General features: G+C 40.2%; 1 protein-coding gene across 9 annotated transcripts in view; it reads left to right on the top strand.

The window, feature by feature from the left end:
- CUL2 (cullin 2) overlaps positions 1-15,285 on the top strand; it is an 88,885-nt gene that overhangs the window by 32,047 nt on the left and 41,553 nt on the right. For 8 of the 9 annotated variants that reach the window (XR_012157612.1, XM_073334443.2, XM_073334440.2 and 5 more), the window contains 2 exons: positions 3,126-3,231; positions 3,666-3,748. Coding sequence is in view for 8 of the 9 variants with exons in the window: in XM_073334443.2 (XP_073190544.1) it covers positions 3,126-3,231; positions 3,666-3,748 (189 nt within the window). In the remaining variant the exon portion in view is untranslated. Of the gene's footprint in view, positions 1-3,125; positions 3,232-3,665; positions 3,749-9,925; positions 10,013-15,285 lie in introns of all 9 variants that reach the window. The other variant, XM_073334445.1, reaches the window with a different exon arrangement.

The raw sequence follows: 15,285 nt of genomic DNA, 5'->3' as shown, positions 1-15,285 counted from the left end.
GTTCCTCAAGGATCAGTTTTGGGACCAATCTTATTTAATCTTTTTATTACTGACCTGGGCACAAAAAGTGGGAGTGTGCTAATAAAGTTTGCAGATGATACAAAGCTGGGAGGTATTGCTAATTTAGAGAAGGACAGGGATACCCTACAGGAGGATCTGGATGACCTTGTAAACTGGAGTAATAGGAATAGGATGAAATTTAATAGTGAGAAGTGTAAGGTCATGCATTTAGGGATTAATAACAAGAATTTTAGTTATAAGCTAGGGACGCATCAACTAGAAGTAACGGAGGAGGAAAAGGACCTTGGAGTATTGGTTGATCATAGGTTGACTATGAGCTGCCAATGTGATATGGCTGTGAAAAAAGCTAATGTCGTCTTGGGATGCATCAGGAGAGGTATTTCCAGTAGGGATAAGGAGGTTTTAGTACCGTTATATAAGGCACTGGTGAGACCTCACCTGGAATACTGTGTGCAGTTCTGGTCTCCCATGTTTAAGAAGGATGAATTCAAACTGGAACAGGTACAGAGAAGGGCTACTAGGATGATCCGAGGAATGGAAAACTTGTCTTATGAAAGGAGACTCAGGGAGCTTGGCTTGTTTAGCCTAACTAAAAGAAGGTTGAGGGGAGATATGATTGCTCTCTATAAATATATCAGAGGGATAAATACCAGAGAGGGAGAGGAATTATTTAAACTCAGTACCAATGTGGACACAAGAACAAATGGATATAAACTGGCCACTAGGAAATTTAGATTAGAAATTAGACGAAGGTTTCTAACCATCAGAGGAGTGAAGTTTTGGAATAGCCTTCCGAGGGAAGTAGTGGGGGCAAAAGATCTATCTTGCTTTAAGATTAAACTCGATAAGTTTATGGAGGAGATGGTATGATGGGATAACATGGTTTTGGTAATTAAATATTCATGGTAAATAGGCCCAATGGCCTGTGATGGGTTTTTAGATGGGGTAAGATCCAAGTTACCCGGGAAAGAATTTTCTGTAGTATCTGGCTGATGAATCTTGCCCATATGCTCAGGGTTTAGCTGATCGCCATATTTGGGGTCGGGAAGGAATTTTCCTCCAGGGCAGATTGGAAGGCCCTGGAGGTTTTTCGCCTTCCTCTGTAGCATGGGGCATGGGTCACTTGCTGGAGGATTCTCTGCTCCTTGAGGTCTTCAAACTACAATTTGAGGACTTCAATAGCACAGATATAGGTGTGAGGTCTTTTTTAGGAGTGGTGGGTGAAGTTCTGTGGCCTGCATTGTGCAGGAGGTCAGACTAGATGATCATAATGGTCCCTTCTGACCTAAATATCTATGAATCTATCTATGAATCTATGAATAAGTATTAATGCCATTGTACAGGGCACTGGTAAGATCTCATGTGGAATACTGTGTACAATTCTGGTCATCCATCTTTAAGAAAGTTGAATTGAAACTGAAACAGGTGCAGAGAATAGCTATGAAAATGATCAAGAGACTGTAGGTCCTATTTTCTGAGAGTAGACTGGAAAAGGTTGGTTTATTTTTAGCGCAGTGATTCTCAACCTTTCCAGACTACTGTACCCCTTTCAGGAGTCTGACTTGTCTTGCATACCCCAAGTTTCACCTCATTTAAAAACTACTTGCTTACAAAATCAAACCTAAAAATACAAAAATGTGGCAGCACACTATTATTGAAAAACTACTAATTTTTTACATTTTAACCATATAATTATAAAATAAATCAATTGGAATATAAGTATTGTGCTTAAATTTCCGTGTACTGTGTGTGTGTATAGAGAGCAGTATAAACAAGTAATTGTATGTATGAATTTTAATTTTTATGGACTTTGCTAATACTTTTTATGTGGTCTGCTGCATAAAAACTAGGCAAATATCTAGATGAGTTGATGTACCCCCAAGGGTACGGGCACCCCTGGTTGAGAACCACTGGTTTAGCTTGTCAGAAAGAAGGCAGAGAGAGGCTATAATAGCTTTTTATAAATACATTAGGGCAGTAAACACCAAGGAGGGTGAAGAGCTATTTAAGCTAAAGGAAAATGTTGGCAGAAGAACAAATGAGAATAAACTGGCCATGAACAAATTCAGGTTGGAAATTAGAAAAAGGTTTCTAACTGTCAGAGGAGTGAGGTTCTGGAACAGCCTCTCCACAGGAGTTGTGGGGGCATACAACTTAATTAGTTTTGAGAGTGAGTTGGATGAATTGTTTAATGGGGTTCCTTGGGATGCTGGGGAGCAGGTCTCAGGAGCCCAGGTGGGCACTTCTGGTTTATGTACTGTTCCTAATTGCTCATGCTTCACAGTTTCAGGTTGTCCTCTGCAGGGATCAGGAAGGGATTCCTTCCCCTATCCCCTTCCAGTGTGTTCTGGGGTTTTTACTGGTCTTCCTCTGAAGCAAAAAGCTGGAAATGGGACACTGGATGGGGTGGACTAGTGCTCTGAGGGGGTACCGAGCATGCTTAGCTGACTGGTTCTTGCTCTCACTGATCACCCAATGTGGGGTCGGAATGCTTCCCATGATAAGTTTGGCAGTGACCCTGGCGGTTTTTCACCTTCCTCTGCAGCATGAAGTACAGGTCATTTGCCGGGATTATCTGGGTACATCTCTCTTAATGAATTTCCTGATACTGATGTCGGATATTGATGCATCTTGATCCCTCCTGTCCTCTGCTTGTGACACATAATAGTTTAGTCTCCTGTGGGCTATAATACTTTTGGTCTAATTTTGGTTGTTGGGTTCAGCATACAGGTGTTGGGTGGTGTTGGTGTCCTGTAATATACAAAAGATCAGATTAGATGATCTGATGGTCCCTTCTGGCCTTAAACTTTCACTCTAAGACATTGGAACAACTTGCCAAGGGTTGTGGTAATTTTCTATCACTGGCCATTTTTTTTAAAAATAAGCTTTTTTTTAATGCTGTAGTTCAAGTGAATTAATTCAGGGAGGTCCTACAGCCTTTGTTTTTATACAAGAGGTCTTGTAATAGTCATTTTCAAAGTCACCTGCTTTCTCTCCTTCCACTAAGCTAAAGACATTGTGTGGTTACAAAGGTTATTGAAGTATTTAGTATCTCACTCAGTTTTGTGCTCTGGGGGTTGATTAAAATGCTTTTGTTTCCATAGGTACCTCAACACGCAGTTTATTAAGAAGAACAAATTAACTGAAGCTGATCTTCAATATGGCTATGGAGGTGTGGATATAAGTGAACCACTGATGGAAATTGGAGAGGTAAGTAGCTGTAAGAGGTAAACATAAACTGTACATAAAAACACATCTTATAATTCAACTGTGTTCTTTTAAATATTGATTTTTAAAATTAAAAATATGTACAATCTAAAAATATATAGCTTGACTTTCAGTGGGAGTATTGAGCACCTTGGAAAATCAGGTTAAAAAGTTTTATAGAGGACTTGTCAGTTCCTTATCTGAAAAGAAAAATTTAATAAGGTACAACCTGGAGGTGGGAGGAAACCTATGTAGGTGTGGATCTGGGTAAAATATTGTTGATAAAGCAGACCTGGAATTTGTCAAACAAAAGAATTGAGAATGGAAACAGAGATTGGGAAGGATGTTAATTCCTGCCCAAATCTTGCTTCAGGTTGTGGATTTTTAAACTGCATTTACTATGGGATAAGTTTTCTGTGATGTTTGTATCTTTACAGCTAGCACTCGATATGTGGAGGAAATTAATGATTGAGCCACTGCAAGCCATTCTCATTCGAATGCTCCTCCGAGAAATCAAAAAGTGAGTGTTTGCTTGTTTTCTATGAGTTACAATGTTTCTAACCTGGTCTAAAATTTTTTTGTAATTGTTTGCTTGGAGAGGCCTGTGAATTGATTGGACTTCAGCTAAGCTGCTTTCTTATTTTATTATAAGCCAACTCTGAACATGTTGATATTACCTCATTAATGTGCCAAAAGCTTTAGTTGTCGAAAATATGAATGCTTTTGTTGTGATTTACTTGTGCAGAAAGAGAACCTGAGTTGAAAAATTTAATTCTCTATAGTTAGGCCTGGAAGAATTTAATGATGATTATTTTTTTGAAATTCAGTTAATATCGATTTTTATTTTTAAGCTTTTTTAAAAAAATTTCTATTTAAATAAATTTCCAGTTTCACACTGGGGCTACAGGGGGCTACCTGTGTGGCTACAGGACTGATTACACTGGATCCCTGCAGCTGCGAAGTGTGGAGAAAGCTGTCATCTTGGCAGTGCAGAGCAAGCGATCCTGGGGGAGGCCACCCCCTTGCTGCATGGCTCCTGCCTGGGGATGGCCCCCATGCTCCCAGCTGGTCTGTGAGCGAATGGGACCGTGACAGTGAGGCTGCCGAGAGTTCCCTGCGCTGCTGTGGGGTTGGATTCCTGTAGGCGCAAAGTGGGAGATTTTGCTTGCCAACTGTTACCAGTTGATATATATATATATTTTTCATCTGTTTCAGTGTGTCAGGTGAAATAGATGTTTACTAAGGACTAACAGTTCAAATCAAATCCTACCAAGCCTAACTATAATCCAGAGGGAATGTTCTTTAGTACCGAAGACTTGAGACTAGAACTCGGGTTTCTCTTCCTACTTCTAATGCTGAGTTGAAGAGAAACCTTGAGCTAGACACAGTGTTTGTGCCTCTCTTTATATATCTGTGTAATGGGAATTTTTACCTACTGCACATAAGGAAGTGTGTTTTGAAGGTTAATATTTCTATATTGGATGAATATAGTCAAATGAAGCACTTTGTAATTGCTTTATAGCATACTAGTAACTATTCATATTTCATTTCTATTCCTTTGAACTGGATTTTATGAAAATGTGTTAAGGACTGATATTACATCCTTCTGAAAACATTACTTCTGAAGCCTGTAATATACCTAATAATGTTTAGAGCTGCCGAAGACCACTTCTTCTGGAGCCAACATGGACACTGATTCAAGGATAAATTGGGTGTTAAGTAACAATAATCATATCTTAACTCTTGAGTCTGGTGAATGAGGGTCATAAGGGTATACCACTTAGCAATGCAGAAGTTTCTGTTTAATTACACTAAGGACAAGCAGCACGGATTCTCATCTTGACTATTTATTAGCTGACCTAAATGTGAATGACACTACTGAGACAGAGGGCCTGATCAATGAAAATTGGGTATTTCGTAGGAAAAGGATGCTGACACACTTATTAGAGAGGGCTATTTATTGTCAACCATGAAGCAACACTTTCAATAACTCTGAAAATGATCACATTCTTTCCCTGTGGAGAATTAGCTGATTATGGGCCTGATCCAAAGACTGTTGCAGTCAATGGAATGTCTCCCATTGATTTCAGTGGGCTTTTGATCAGGACCTATAAGAGAGTGGGGCTGATTGATGGGGTATTTTGGTTTTTGTTTTTTTTTAAAGAAACTTTGAAAGTGGTAAAAACTGTGTGCCTGTAGGGCTCCAAGCAGCATTATCGTCTAATGGCTAGACCTGATTTCTCTCTTCTGCTCTGCCACAGGCACTGCTGTATGACTTGAAGCAAGTAATTTCACATCTGTTCCTTAGTTTCCCCATCTGTAAAATAAGGCAAATGACTTTCCTTTCTAAAGCAATTTATAATCTATGCATGATGAAATGCAGTATACAAGTGAGAATTGGTTATTATTGTTACAAAAAATTATTTCTTTCAAGTACCAGACAGTGTAGTGCTTTCTGTCAAACTTTTACAATTTTGCCTTTTCTGAACTAACATTTCAGTAGTATTTGTGCTATCTTCCATGATTCATACATATTAAGGTCAGAAGGGATCATCAAGTCTGACCTCCTGCACAATGCAGGCCACAGAATCTCACCCACCCATTCCTGCGATAAACCTGTCACATATGTCTGAGCTATTGAAGTCCTCAAATCATGGTTTAAAGACTTCAAGGAGCAGAGAATCCTCCAGCAAGTGACCTGTGACCCATGCCCCATGCTACAGAGTACATGCAATCGTACATAATTAGTACAAGCAATATTGCCAGCAACTAATATGATGGCAAAGAACAATTGTGAAGATTTTAGTGGCAACTGCAGTAGCTGGCTTTTAGAATCAAGTTTAGCAGTGCAGGAATTGCACAATATCTTCTGAAGTAGCAAATATTACATGAAGTAGATGGAACACTGAACTATATAAAAAACTGAATTATATGCACACTTCTCATATCTAGTACTCAGTATGCAAGACTGTACATAAAAGTAAATTCTGCTTCATGCAATTATTTCGCAGTCCACTAACGTGTTTTGTGTTTTTTAAAAAGCATATCAGTAAGTAGAAGGGGAATTATACCTCTTATAACTGGAACTTTTAATGCATAACACAATATAAAATTAGTAAATAAATATATCCCAATGATTGTATCCTTGTTGGTCCCAGGATATTAGAGAGACAAAGTGGGTGAGGTATAATCTTTTATTGGACCAACTTCTGTTGGTGAGAGAGAGAGGCTTTTGAGCTATACGGAACACTTCCTGAGGTCTAGGAAAGATATTCAGTGTCGCAGTTAAATACAAGGTCAGACAGATAGTGTAGCATAAGTACAGGTTTCAGAGTAACAGCCGTGTTAGTCTGTATTCGCAAAAAGAAAAGGAGTACTTGTGGCACCTTAGAGACTAACCAATTTATTTGAGCATGAGCTTTCGTGAGCTACATCTGATGAAATGAGCTGTAGCTCACGAAAGCTCATGCTCAAATAAATTGGTTAGTCTCTAAGGTGCCACAAGTACTCCTTTTCTTTTTGTAGCATAAGTAGTTACCACATATTCTAAGGGATCTTTCAAGGTTAAGTGGCCTGTTAACACCTGTCACAGAGTCAAGTCACCAGGGTGATGCTCTGGAACTATTCCATACAAAGCCAGTCAGGACTCTGGGGTAGCATGCCTCCTCTCTCTGAGCATACTGTCTCCAGGGCAAGAAGCTTACACAGCTTTGAACTTCTGGGGTCTGACTTCGGAGCATTCAGCATCCCCTTCTACATCATGCGCTTCCCGCAGCAAGTCCACCCAGGCAGGGTTCCTGAGGAAGCCAGAGAGCCCTGCACCCCAACTCCACAGTCAGATGTGTCTCTAAGCCAGCCAATAAAACAGAAGGTTTATTAGTCAACAGGAATACAGCGTAGGACATAACTTGTTAGCACAGAAAATCAGTGACTTTCAGCCAAGTCCATCTTGGAGGAAGGGGAGCCCAGAGCCAGGGCTCTGGCCCTCCCCCTGTGCCCCAAGCCAGCCGAGACTGACTCTCTTCCAGCTGCCTGGCCCCTGCCCTGCCCGTTGCTCTTCCTCCGGCCTTTGTCTCGCTTCCCTAGCCAAGAGTCACCTGGTCGCATCCCCCTGCTTGGTCTCAGGTTATGAAGGGGTGGCCATAGCATCCATGCACACAGCTAGATTAGCCTCCACAAAAGTCATTCACCCTTATTCCCACCACCTAGACATTGGTGCAATACACAGGGAAACTGAGGCACACACAGCATTCATGCAAAAGAGTAAAAGTCACATAGGCTCACATACAACATAAGAGAAAATCTCAACTATGTCATAACACCCCTGGAGTCATAAGACAAAAAGGGGGTTTAGGGGGTTGCGGATTGTCATACATTATAAATCCAGTGACTTTATTAAGATGGTGGTTGTTAATGTCTAGCAAAGTTATGAAATTAAGCTCCCAGGCTCATCTTTTGCAAGTGTTGTGCAGGGTTCCTTTGTGGATGAGGACTGATAGGTCAAATATAGAGAGATCACTTTGTGAAAAGTGTTCAGCCACAGGTGATATGATATTTTTCTCTCTTATCATTTTCCTGTGTGCGTTCATTCAAGACTCTCCTGATTGTCTTTCTGGTTTTACCCACACAATAATTATTGGGACATATAGTGCACTGGATGAGGTACACTGCATGTTGTGGTAGGAATCTGTAGGAACCATAGGTCTTGAAAGGTGCGATATGTGGGGTGTTGATCATAGTAGCAGTGGAGATCTGTCTGCAGGTTTTGCATCTGTTCTGGCAGGGTGTCGTGACACTTTGAGTTAGTGTGTCCCTCAGAATACCATCTTTGCTAACATGGACATAATTTCCCTAGATACCAGAATCCTTAACAATGACGGCATGGGTGCCTGTTTCAAATATTTACAAGACAATGGACAACCCTCAGATACCCACCTAAAAAAAACACATGCCAAACTCATCCATTTAATCCATTTTACATTCAACAACAAACACTGAGTCAAACTGCCATACGTACTAGGATAGTTACCAAATATGCCAACTTCTTCATGGGCCCCCTTGAAGAATTGCTGCACAAATGCACCACAAAACCAATTCGATAATTTCATCCTCTGCACAGATGACTTAAGCTCTCATAGATTTCCTCCACAACTTCAACAACCACTGCCCATCCAAACTCTCTCTCTGGAACACTTCCGCACTAGTATCAACTTCCTGGACACCATGATCAGCTTCAACTATAAAACCCTACAGACAACTACATACAAGAAATACACAGATCACGACACTCACCTTCATATGTCCATTAACAAACCAAGAAATCTGTTATCTACAGCCAGCCACTCAAATACCACAGAATATGCTCTGAGGAGAAAGCCGGGGATATACTCAAAATCACCTTCACCCAACAAGGACACTCCACCAGAGAAGTAGATCACATCGTGTAATGGGCCACCCAAATACTCCAAGAAAACCTACTTCAGTACAGAAATAAATCCCCCTCCAACCGCACACCCGTAGTTGTCACCTACCACCCACACTGGGACCCATACTGGGTGTTATCGAACAACTCCAGCCCATACTCAATGGGGACCCCATCCTGAACAAAATCTTTCCTGAACCCCATCTTCTGACCTTCAAACAACCTGCCAACCTCTCCAAACCAATCAGAAGCAAGCTCCCCACAGACCAGGACACACCAACTCAAAGTGGCACGATATCCTGCCAAAACAACAGATGCAAAACCTGCAGACACATCTCCACTGCTACGATGATCCACCTCCACCATATCACGCCTTTCAAGATCCATGGGTCCTATACATGCCTATCACAACATGTGGAGTACCTCATCCAGTGGACTAAATGCCCCAATAGCCCTATATATTTGAAACCAAAGACAATCACTGTGCTCTCGAATGAACTTACAGAGGAAAGTGATAACAGAGAAAAACACCATATCACCTGTGGGTGAACACTTTTCACAAAGCGATATCTATATCCGACCTATCAGTCCCCATCCACAAAGGAAACCTTCACAACAACTTGAAAAGATGAGCCTAAGAGTTTCAATTCATAACTTTGCTAGACACTAAAAATCATGGTCTTAATAAAGACACTGGATTTATGATTTATTATAACAATTTGTAACCCACTAAATCCCCTCCCCCTCTCATAACTACAGGGTTGTTAATGGACCACTTCAGCTTGAATTGTCCCTTAGAATATGGCTTATCTACTTACGAGAAACTATTTGTTTGACCTTGTATTTAGCTGTGACACTCTGAGTATCTTTCCTAGACCTGAGGAAGAGTTCTTTGTAGTTTGAAAGCTGGTAATAAAAGAGAATATATCATCCACCTTCTCGCCTATATTTCACTGAAACTGTTGATATGTTGGAAATGGTTTTTATGGCTAGATTGTCAAGTATGTTATAGAAAAATAACTATAAATGTTGTGAAAGCTTTTTAGTGCAATACAAACTGAACAATTTACTTGGAATTTTTTTTAATAAAGGCTTCTGACCAAAAGCTTAAACACATTTATAGTTATGCTTTTAAGTAAGTACAAATGACCGTTATACTCTGTGTTAAAAATAAGCCTGTAAATGTGTATTAGTTTTAAAGCAAGAAGACAGCAAAATATAACTAGGAGACTTAAAAATAATCCTGAATATAACACACTTTGTTCCCCCCTCTAGCCCAAGCTATACTTCTACAAGGCAAGCTGCATGTCAACTTTTGCATTTGTGTTTGAATACAGCAGGAAGCAGACAAGATCATGAATTGTGAGGAAAATTCAAGTATGAAATACCTAAACAGAGAAATAATTTGAAAAGGATTGACGTGCTAGTTCAAATTAGAGTAATAAGTAGAAACTGACTAAAACTAGGTTACAGATTTTTTTCTATTAAACACATATAGTTAACTGGTTTCTTTATCAGAAGGGAAGCCATGTTAGTCTGGATCTGTAAAAGCAGCAGAGAGTCCTGTGGCACCTTATAGACTAACAGACTTATTGGAGCATAAGCTTTCTTGGGTGAATATCTGACTAAGTGGGTACTGATGAAGTGGGTATTCACCCACAAAAGCTTATGCTCCAATATGTCTGTTAGTCTATAAGGTGCCACAGGACTCTTTGCCTGGTTTCTTTACTAGTTATGAAATTACTAATAGTTGTTGAGGTGTTCATATTATCCACTGTGAAAAGAAAACCTATTACATTCAGTAGCACTCAGAAAAATAAATGTAAAAATGGCATTTTAGTCTTCCATATTCTCAATGACTTCCATATCAAATTTGACTAGTTAACAAGTCTTAAAGGTTTTCTTAAAGCACAGCTTGTTCAGAAATCAAACTGAGTTCTTCCTCATGGTATACTTCCATAATCATTACAAACCAGTAATGTATTTTGTAGTTTTGTTCACAAAATTTGCAACATAATTTGCTCTTTAGTAGTTGGTTTGTTTTGCAATGTTGGATATTGGCATTAGTGCACATAAAAATTCCTAGTAAACAAGCAGATATGAATCGGAATATGTACTTAAGAATAAGATACTGTGTACGAACTATCCTGGATCCATTTTTTTTTAAACAGCTTTTTAACCACATTTATTAACAACTTTGGATCTGAAGTAGTAATTGGACATTTGTTCCTGCATTCTTTCTGGTTACTTAAAGAATTAACACTACAATACATTTATTTTGAAGGCCATCTCATGTAAACATAGGCTTTCCTTGCAAGGACAGCCTGTGTTTTTACTGTTGTATCCTGAACCTTAAATGTGCCTATTGGTCACAGTTGTGCAGTGTGCAATATACTGTTGCCTTGTCATTCCACCACTATAATTTAGTTGTTAAAATGACATAACAGTGTGGTTGACATGAGTTTCATTGTGTTCTACTTTAAAAGTTGTGCAGTTTTCTTATTTGATTGTAAAAAATTCAAGCATGGAGGAGTTGGCAAGTTCAAATGTAGCATAGTCTTGTGGTATCTATAGGCTGCTTATTTGACTGACAGGCCATCTGATGTATCAGATAAATGCAACCACATAGTTCTATCAATAAATATATTAACAAAATAATCTATCACAAGATTATCTTGCTCAGAAATAAGTTTGATATGTGCTCATCTTAAAATGAGGAACTTATAAAGTGCCTGTTAAAAAATTACTGTTCTAAAGAACTGTAGTGGGCATTATTTCTGAAGAATCATTTTTTAATAGTATATATAAAGATTTTTGTTTTTAACATAATCTTATTTTAAAAAAAATTAAAACTCTGAAGTGGCTTGAAATATGAGGAAACCCTAATAGTGTTCATTTACCTATTAGACTATTTCCTCCTTAGTTTTTGTGAGCCAAAACATATTCTCTTTGCCACGCAGTCCTTTTGGTCATGTTTGAAATACTTACATAATAGCATACTTGTAGTGAAAGAGTGAGTACACTAGAAATGTTTGGCAATATAGCTATACCAGCAAACCCTCCTACTGTAAACGTAGCTTCTATCAGCAAATACGGGCTTTGGCTTTTATAGCTTATTCCAGTTCCTCAAATAATATAGGTTATACCGACAATAGTTTTTTGCTGGTGTATCTGTCTCTACACTAGGGCTTTTGCCAATATAAAAAACTTGATAAAAAAATCACCCTTCAAACCCATGTTGTTACACTGACAAAAGTTTCTAGTGCATACCAGGCCTGTGCTTCTTCAGTGGACCAATTCTGTCGCTAATTTTAAGAACTCACCTTCTCTTTTACTTTATATATAGTTCTCTGTTTTGTGTGATGGTTGCGTCTGGACTATTTTTGTTCCTCTTGTCTGTTCTAGGTTTCTTGGTTTATGAGTTTCATTATTGTAGGTACATAGACAGCTTGATGGTACTGATTGCTCTAAAACATTACTAACACAAACAAGATTGTAGATGTGATGTGTCTGTAAAATGTCTTTAACAAACACACCTGCTGCCTTTTTGTCTTGGCAAAGGTCACTTTTTCCTTGATCTTTCTGTGTGAGTTTCACATTAAGGAGGTGACAGTTTTGAATAATCCTCTTTGGACCCTCCAGAGGAACTCTCATCAAAGTGGCAGAAAAATGGCCATGGATCTCAGGGCAAAACACTAGATATAGCTTGCTCCTTAGGTTCAAAGGGATTTCAGAAAACTTCAAATCTTGGAATTACTTAAATGATGCTTAATAAGCCAATGCCTGCAGATCTGGGAGGTATTCCAGAACAGATGTTCGTGCTGGTGCTTCATTTGGTATGATATAGTGTTTGGTCCTTGACAGAGTAGTTTCTCTTCTGACAACATCTTTTCCTCTTCTGGTTAGGACCTGAGAGGTATCTGAGTCAGTCTCGGTTACAGTAGAAATAAGCCTCTTCCAGGTCATTCTGGCATCCAGCTTCCTGCCTGCTTCACAGGGAACTATTTCTAATTTTAGATGGGTTTAGAGGGGAGCTCAGAGTAATTAACTTTGTGTGTGTGTGTGTCCTGGTCCCTATGCATGATAGCCTTTTGCTGCTCTGGACCATTTTTGGTGTTGAACCATGTGGTCTTTTTGATAGCAACCTCTTGCTTCTCACTAACATACTTGTTCTAGAGGACCACAAGAAAATCCTGTGCCTGTTTGTTACTCTTCACATAAAAGGGAGAGAAATACTTGATCAGTTCTATGTGGACCTCCTCTGGTTTGGAGAGCATCCGTCTATGACAGCTTTTCAGGTACAGATGGTAGGAGATGAATACAATATGCTGTCTGAGTCAGTGCTTGGCAAAAATGACCATTGTTTGACTCAGAAAGGAGCTAATGATGGCTGTTAGTTATCAAAGATGAAAGTATTTGTAAGATGGAATTTATCACAATTTTTGGTAGCAGTTTTGTTTTTGCTATTATGCTTGAAGCTAATAAAGTACACATTCTGAGAAGTCAGCGTCAGACTGTATCATGGTTAATGGAGGAGGAATTTGAGTTCGTGGGAGAAAATGACACATCATGAGAGAAAGTGGCTTGGAGACTGAAGAACGCAGTAGAGAATACAAGAAATTGAGCAAAAAGAAAAGGAGTACTTGTGGCACCTTAGAGACTAACCAATTTATTTGAGCATAAGCTTTCGTGAGCTAAAGCTCACTTCATCGGATGCATACTGTGGAAAATACAGAAGATGTTCTTATACATACAAACCATGAAAAAATGGGTCTTTACCACTACAAAAGATTTTCTCTCCCCCCACCCCACTTTCCTGCTGGTAATAGCTTATCTAAAGTGATCACTCTCCTTACAATGTGTATGATCATAGAATCATAGAATATCAAGGTTGGAAGGGACCTCAGGAGGTCATCTAGTCCAACCCCCTGCTCAAAGCAGGACCAATCCCCAATTAAATTATCCCAGCCAGGGCTTTGTCAAGCCTGACCTTAAAAACTTCTAAGGAAGGAGATTCTACCACCTCCCTAGGTAACACATTCCAGTGTTTCACCACCCTCCTAGTGAAAAAGTTTTTCCTAATATCCAACCTAAACCCCCCCCCACTGCAACTTGAGACCATTACTCCTTGTCCTGTCCTCTTCCACCAATGAGAATAGTCTAGAACCATCCTCTCTGGAACCACCTCTCAGGTAGTTGAAAGCAGCTATCAAATCCCCCCTCATTCTTCTCTTCTGCAGACTAAACAATCCCAGTTCCCTCAGCCTCTCCTCATAAGTCATGTGTTCCAGACCTCTAATCATTTTTGTTGCCCTTCGCTGGACTCTCTCCAATTTATCCACATCCATCTTGTAGTGTGGGGCCCAAAACTGGACACAGTACTCCAGATGAGGCCTCACCAATGTCGAATAGAGGGGGACGATCACGTCCCTCGATCTGCTCGCTATGCCCCTACTTATACATCCCAAAATGCCATTGGCCTTCTTGGCAACAAGGGCACACTGCTGACTCATATCCAGCTTCTTGTCCACTATCACCCCAGGTCCTTTTCCGCAGAACTGCTGCCTAGCCATTCGGTCCCTAGTCTGTAGCTGTGCATTGGGTTCTTCCGTCCTAAGTGCAGGACCCTGCACTTATCCTTATTGAACCTCATCAGATTTCTTTTGGCCCAATCCTCCAAATTGTCTCTGTATCCTATCCCTGCCCTTCAGCGTATCTACCACTCCTCCCAGTTTAGTATCATCGGCAAATTTGCTGAGAGTGCAATCCACATCATCCTCCAGATCATTTATGAAGATATTGAACAAAACCGGCCCCAGGACTGACCCCTGGGCCACTCCACTTGACACCGGCTGCCAACTAGACATGGAGCCATTGATCACTACCCGTTGAGCCCGACAATCTAGCCAGCTTTCTACCCACCTTATAGTGCATTCATCCAGCCCATACTTCTTTAACTTGCTGACAAGAATACTGTGGGAGACCGTATCAAAAGCTTTGCTAAAGTCAAGAAACAATACATCCACTGCTTTCCCTTCATCCACAGAACCAGTAATCTCATCATAGAAGGCGATTAGATTAGTCAGGCATGACCTTCCCTTGGTGAATCCATGCTGACTCTTCCTGATGGCTTTCCTCTCATGTAAGTGCTTCAGGATTGATTCTTTGAGGACCTGCTCCATGATTTTTCCGGGGACTGAGGTGAGGCTGACTGGCCTGTAGTTCCCAGGATCCTCCTTCTTCCCTTTTTTAAAGATTGGCACTACATTAGCCTTTTTCCAGTCATCCGGGACTTCCCCGGTTCGCCACGAGTTTTCAAAGATAATGGCCAATGGCTCTGCAATCACAGCCGCCAATTCCTTTAGCACTCTCGGATGCAACTCGTCCGGCCCCATGGACTTGTGCACGTCCAGCTTTTCTAAATAGTCCCTAACCACCGCTTTCTCCACAGAGGGCTGGCCATCTATTCCCCATGTTGTGATACCCAGCGCAGCAGTCGGGGAGCTGATAATCAAGTTGGGCCATTTCCAGCACAAATCCAGAGCAGACAGATTCAAAGGCAGACTTGATGAGATTAAAAAAAAATACATCTGAGCAAAATGAAAGGAACTTGAGAATTATAAGGAGAATAAGAA

This window comes from Lepidochelys kempii, chromosome 2 (assembly GCF_965140285.1).
Source record: "Lepidochelys kempii isolate rLepKem1 chromosome 2, rLepKem1.hap1, whole genome shotgun sequence".
Lineage (NCBI taxonomy): Eukaryota > Metazoa > Chordata > Testudines > Cheloniidae > Lepidochelys > Lepidochelys kempii.
The sequence above is the reverse complement of the archived record's forward strand: the minus strand, read 5'-3'. Positions and strand labels throughout refer to the sequence as shown.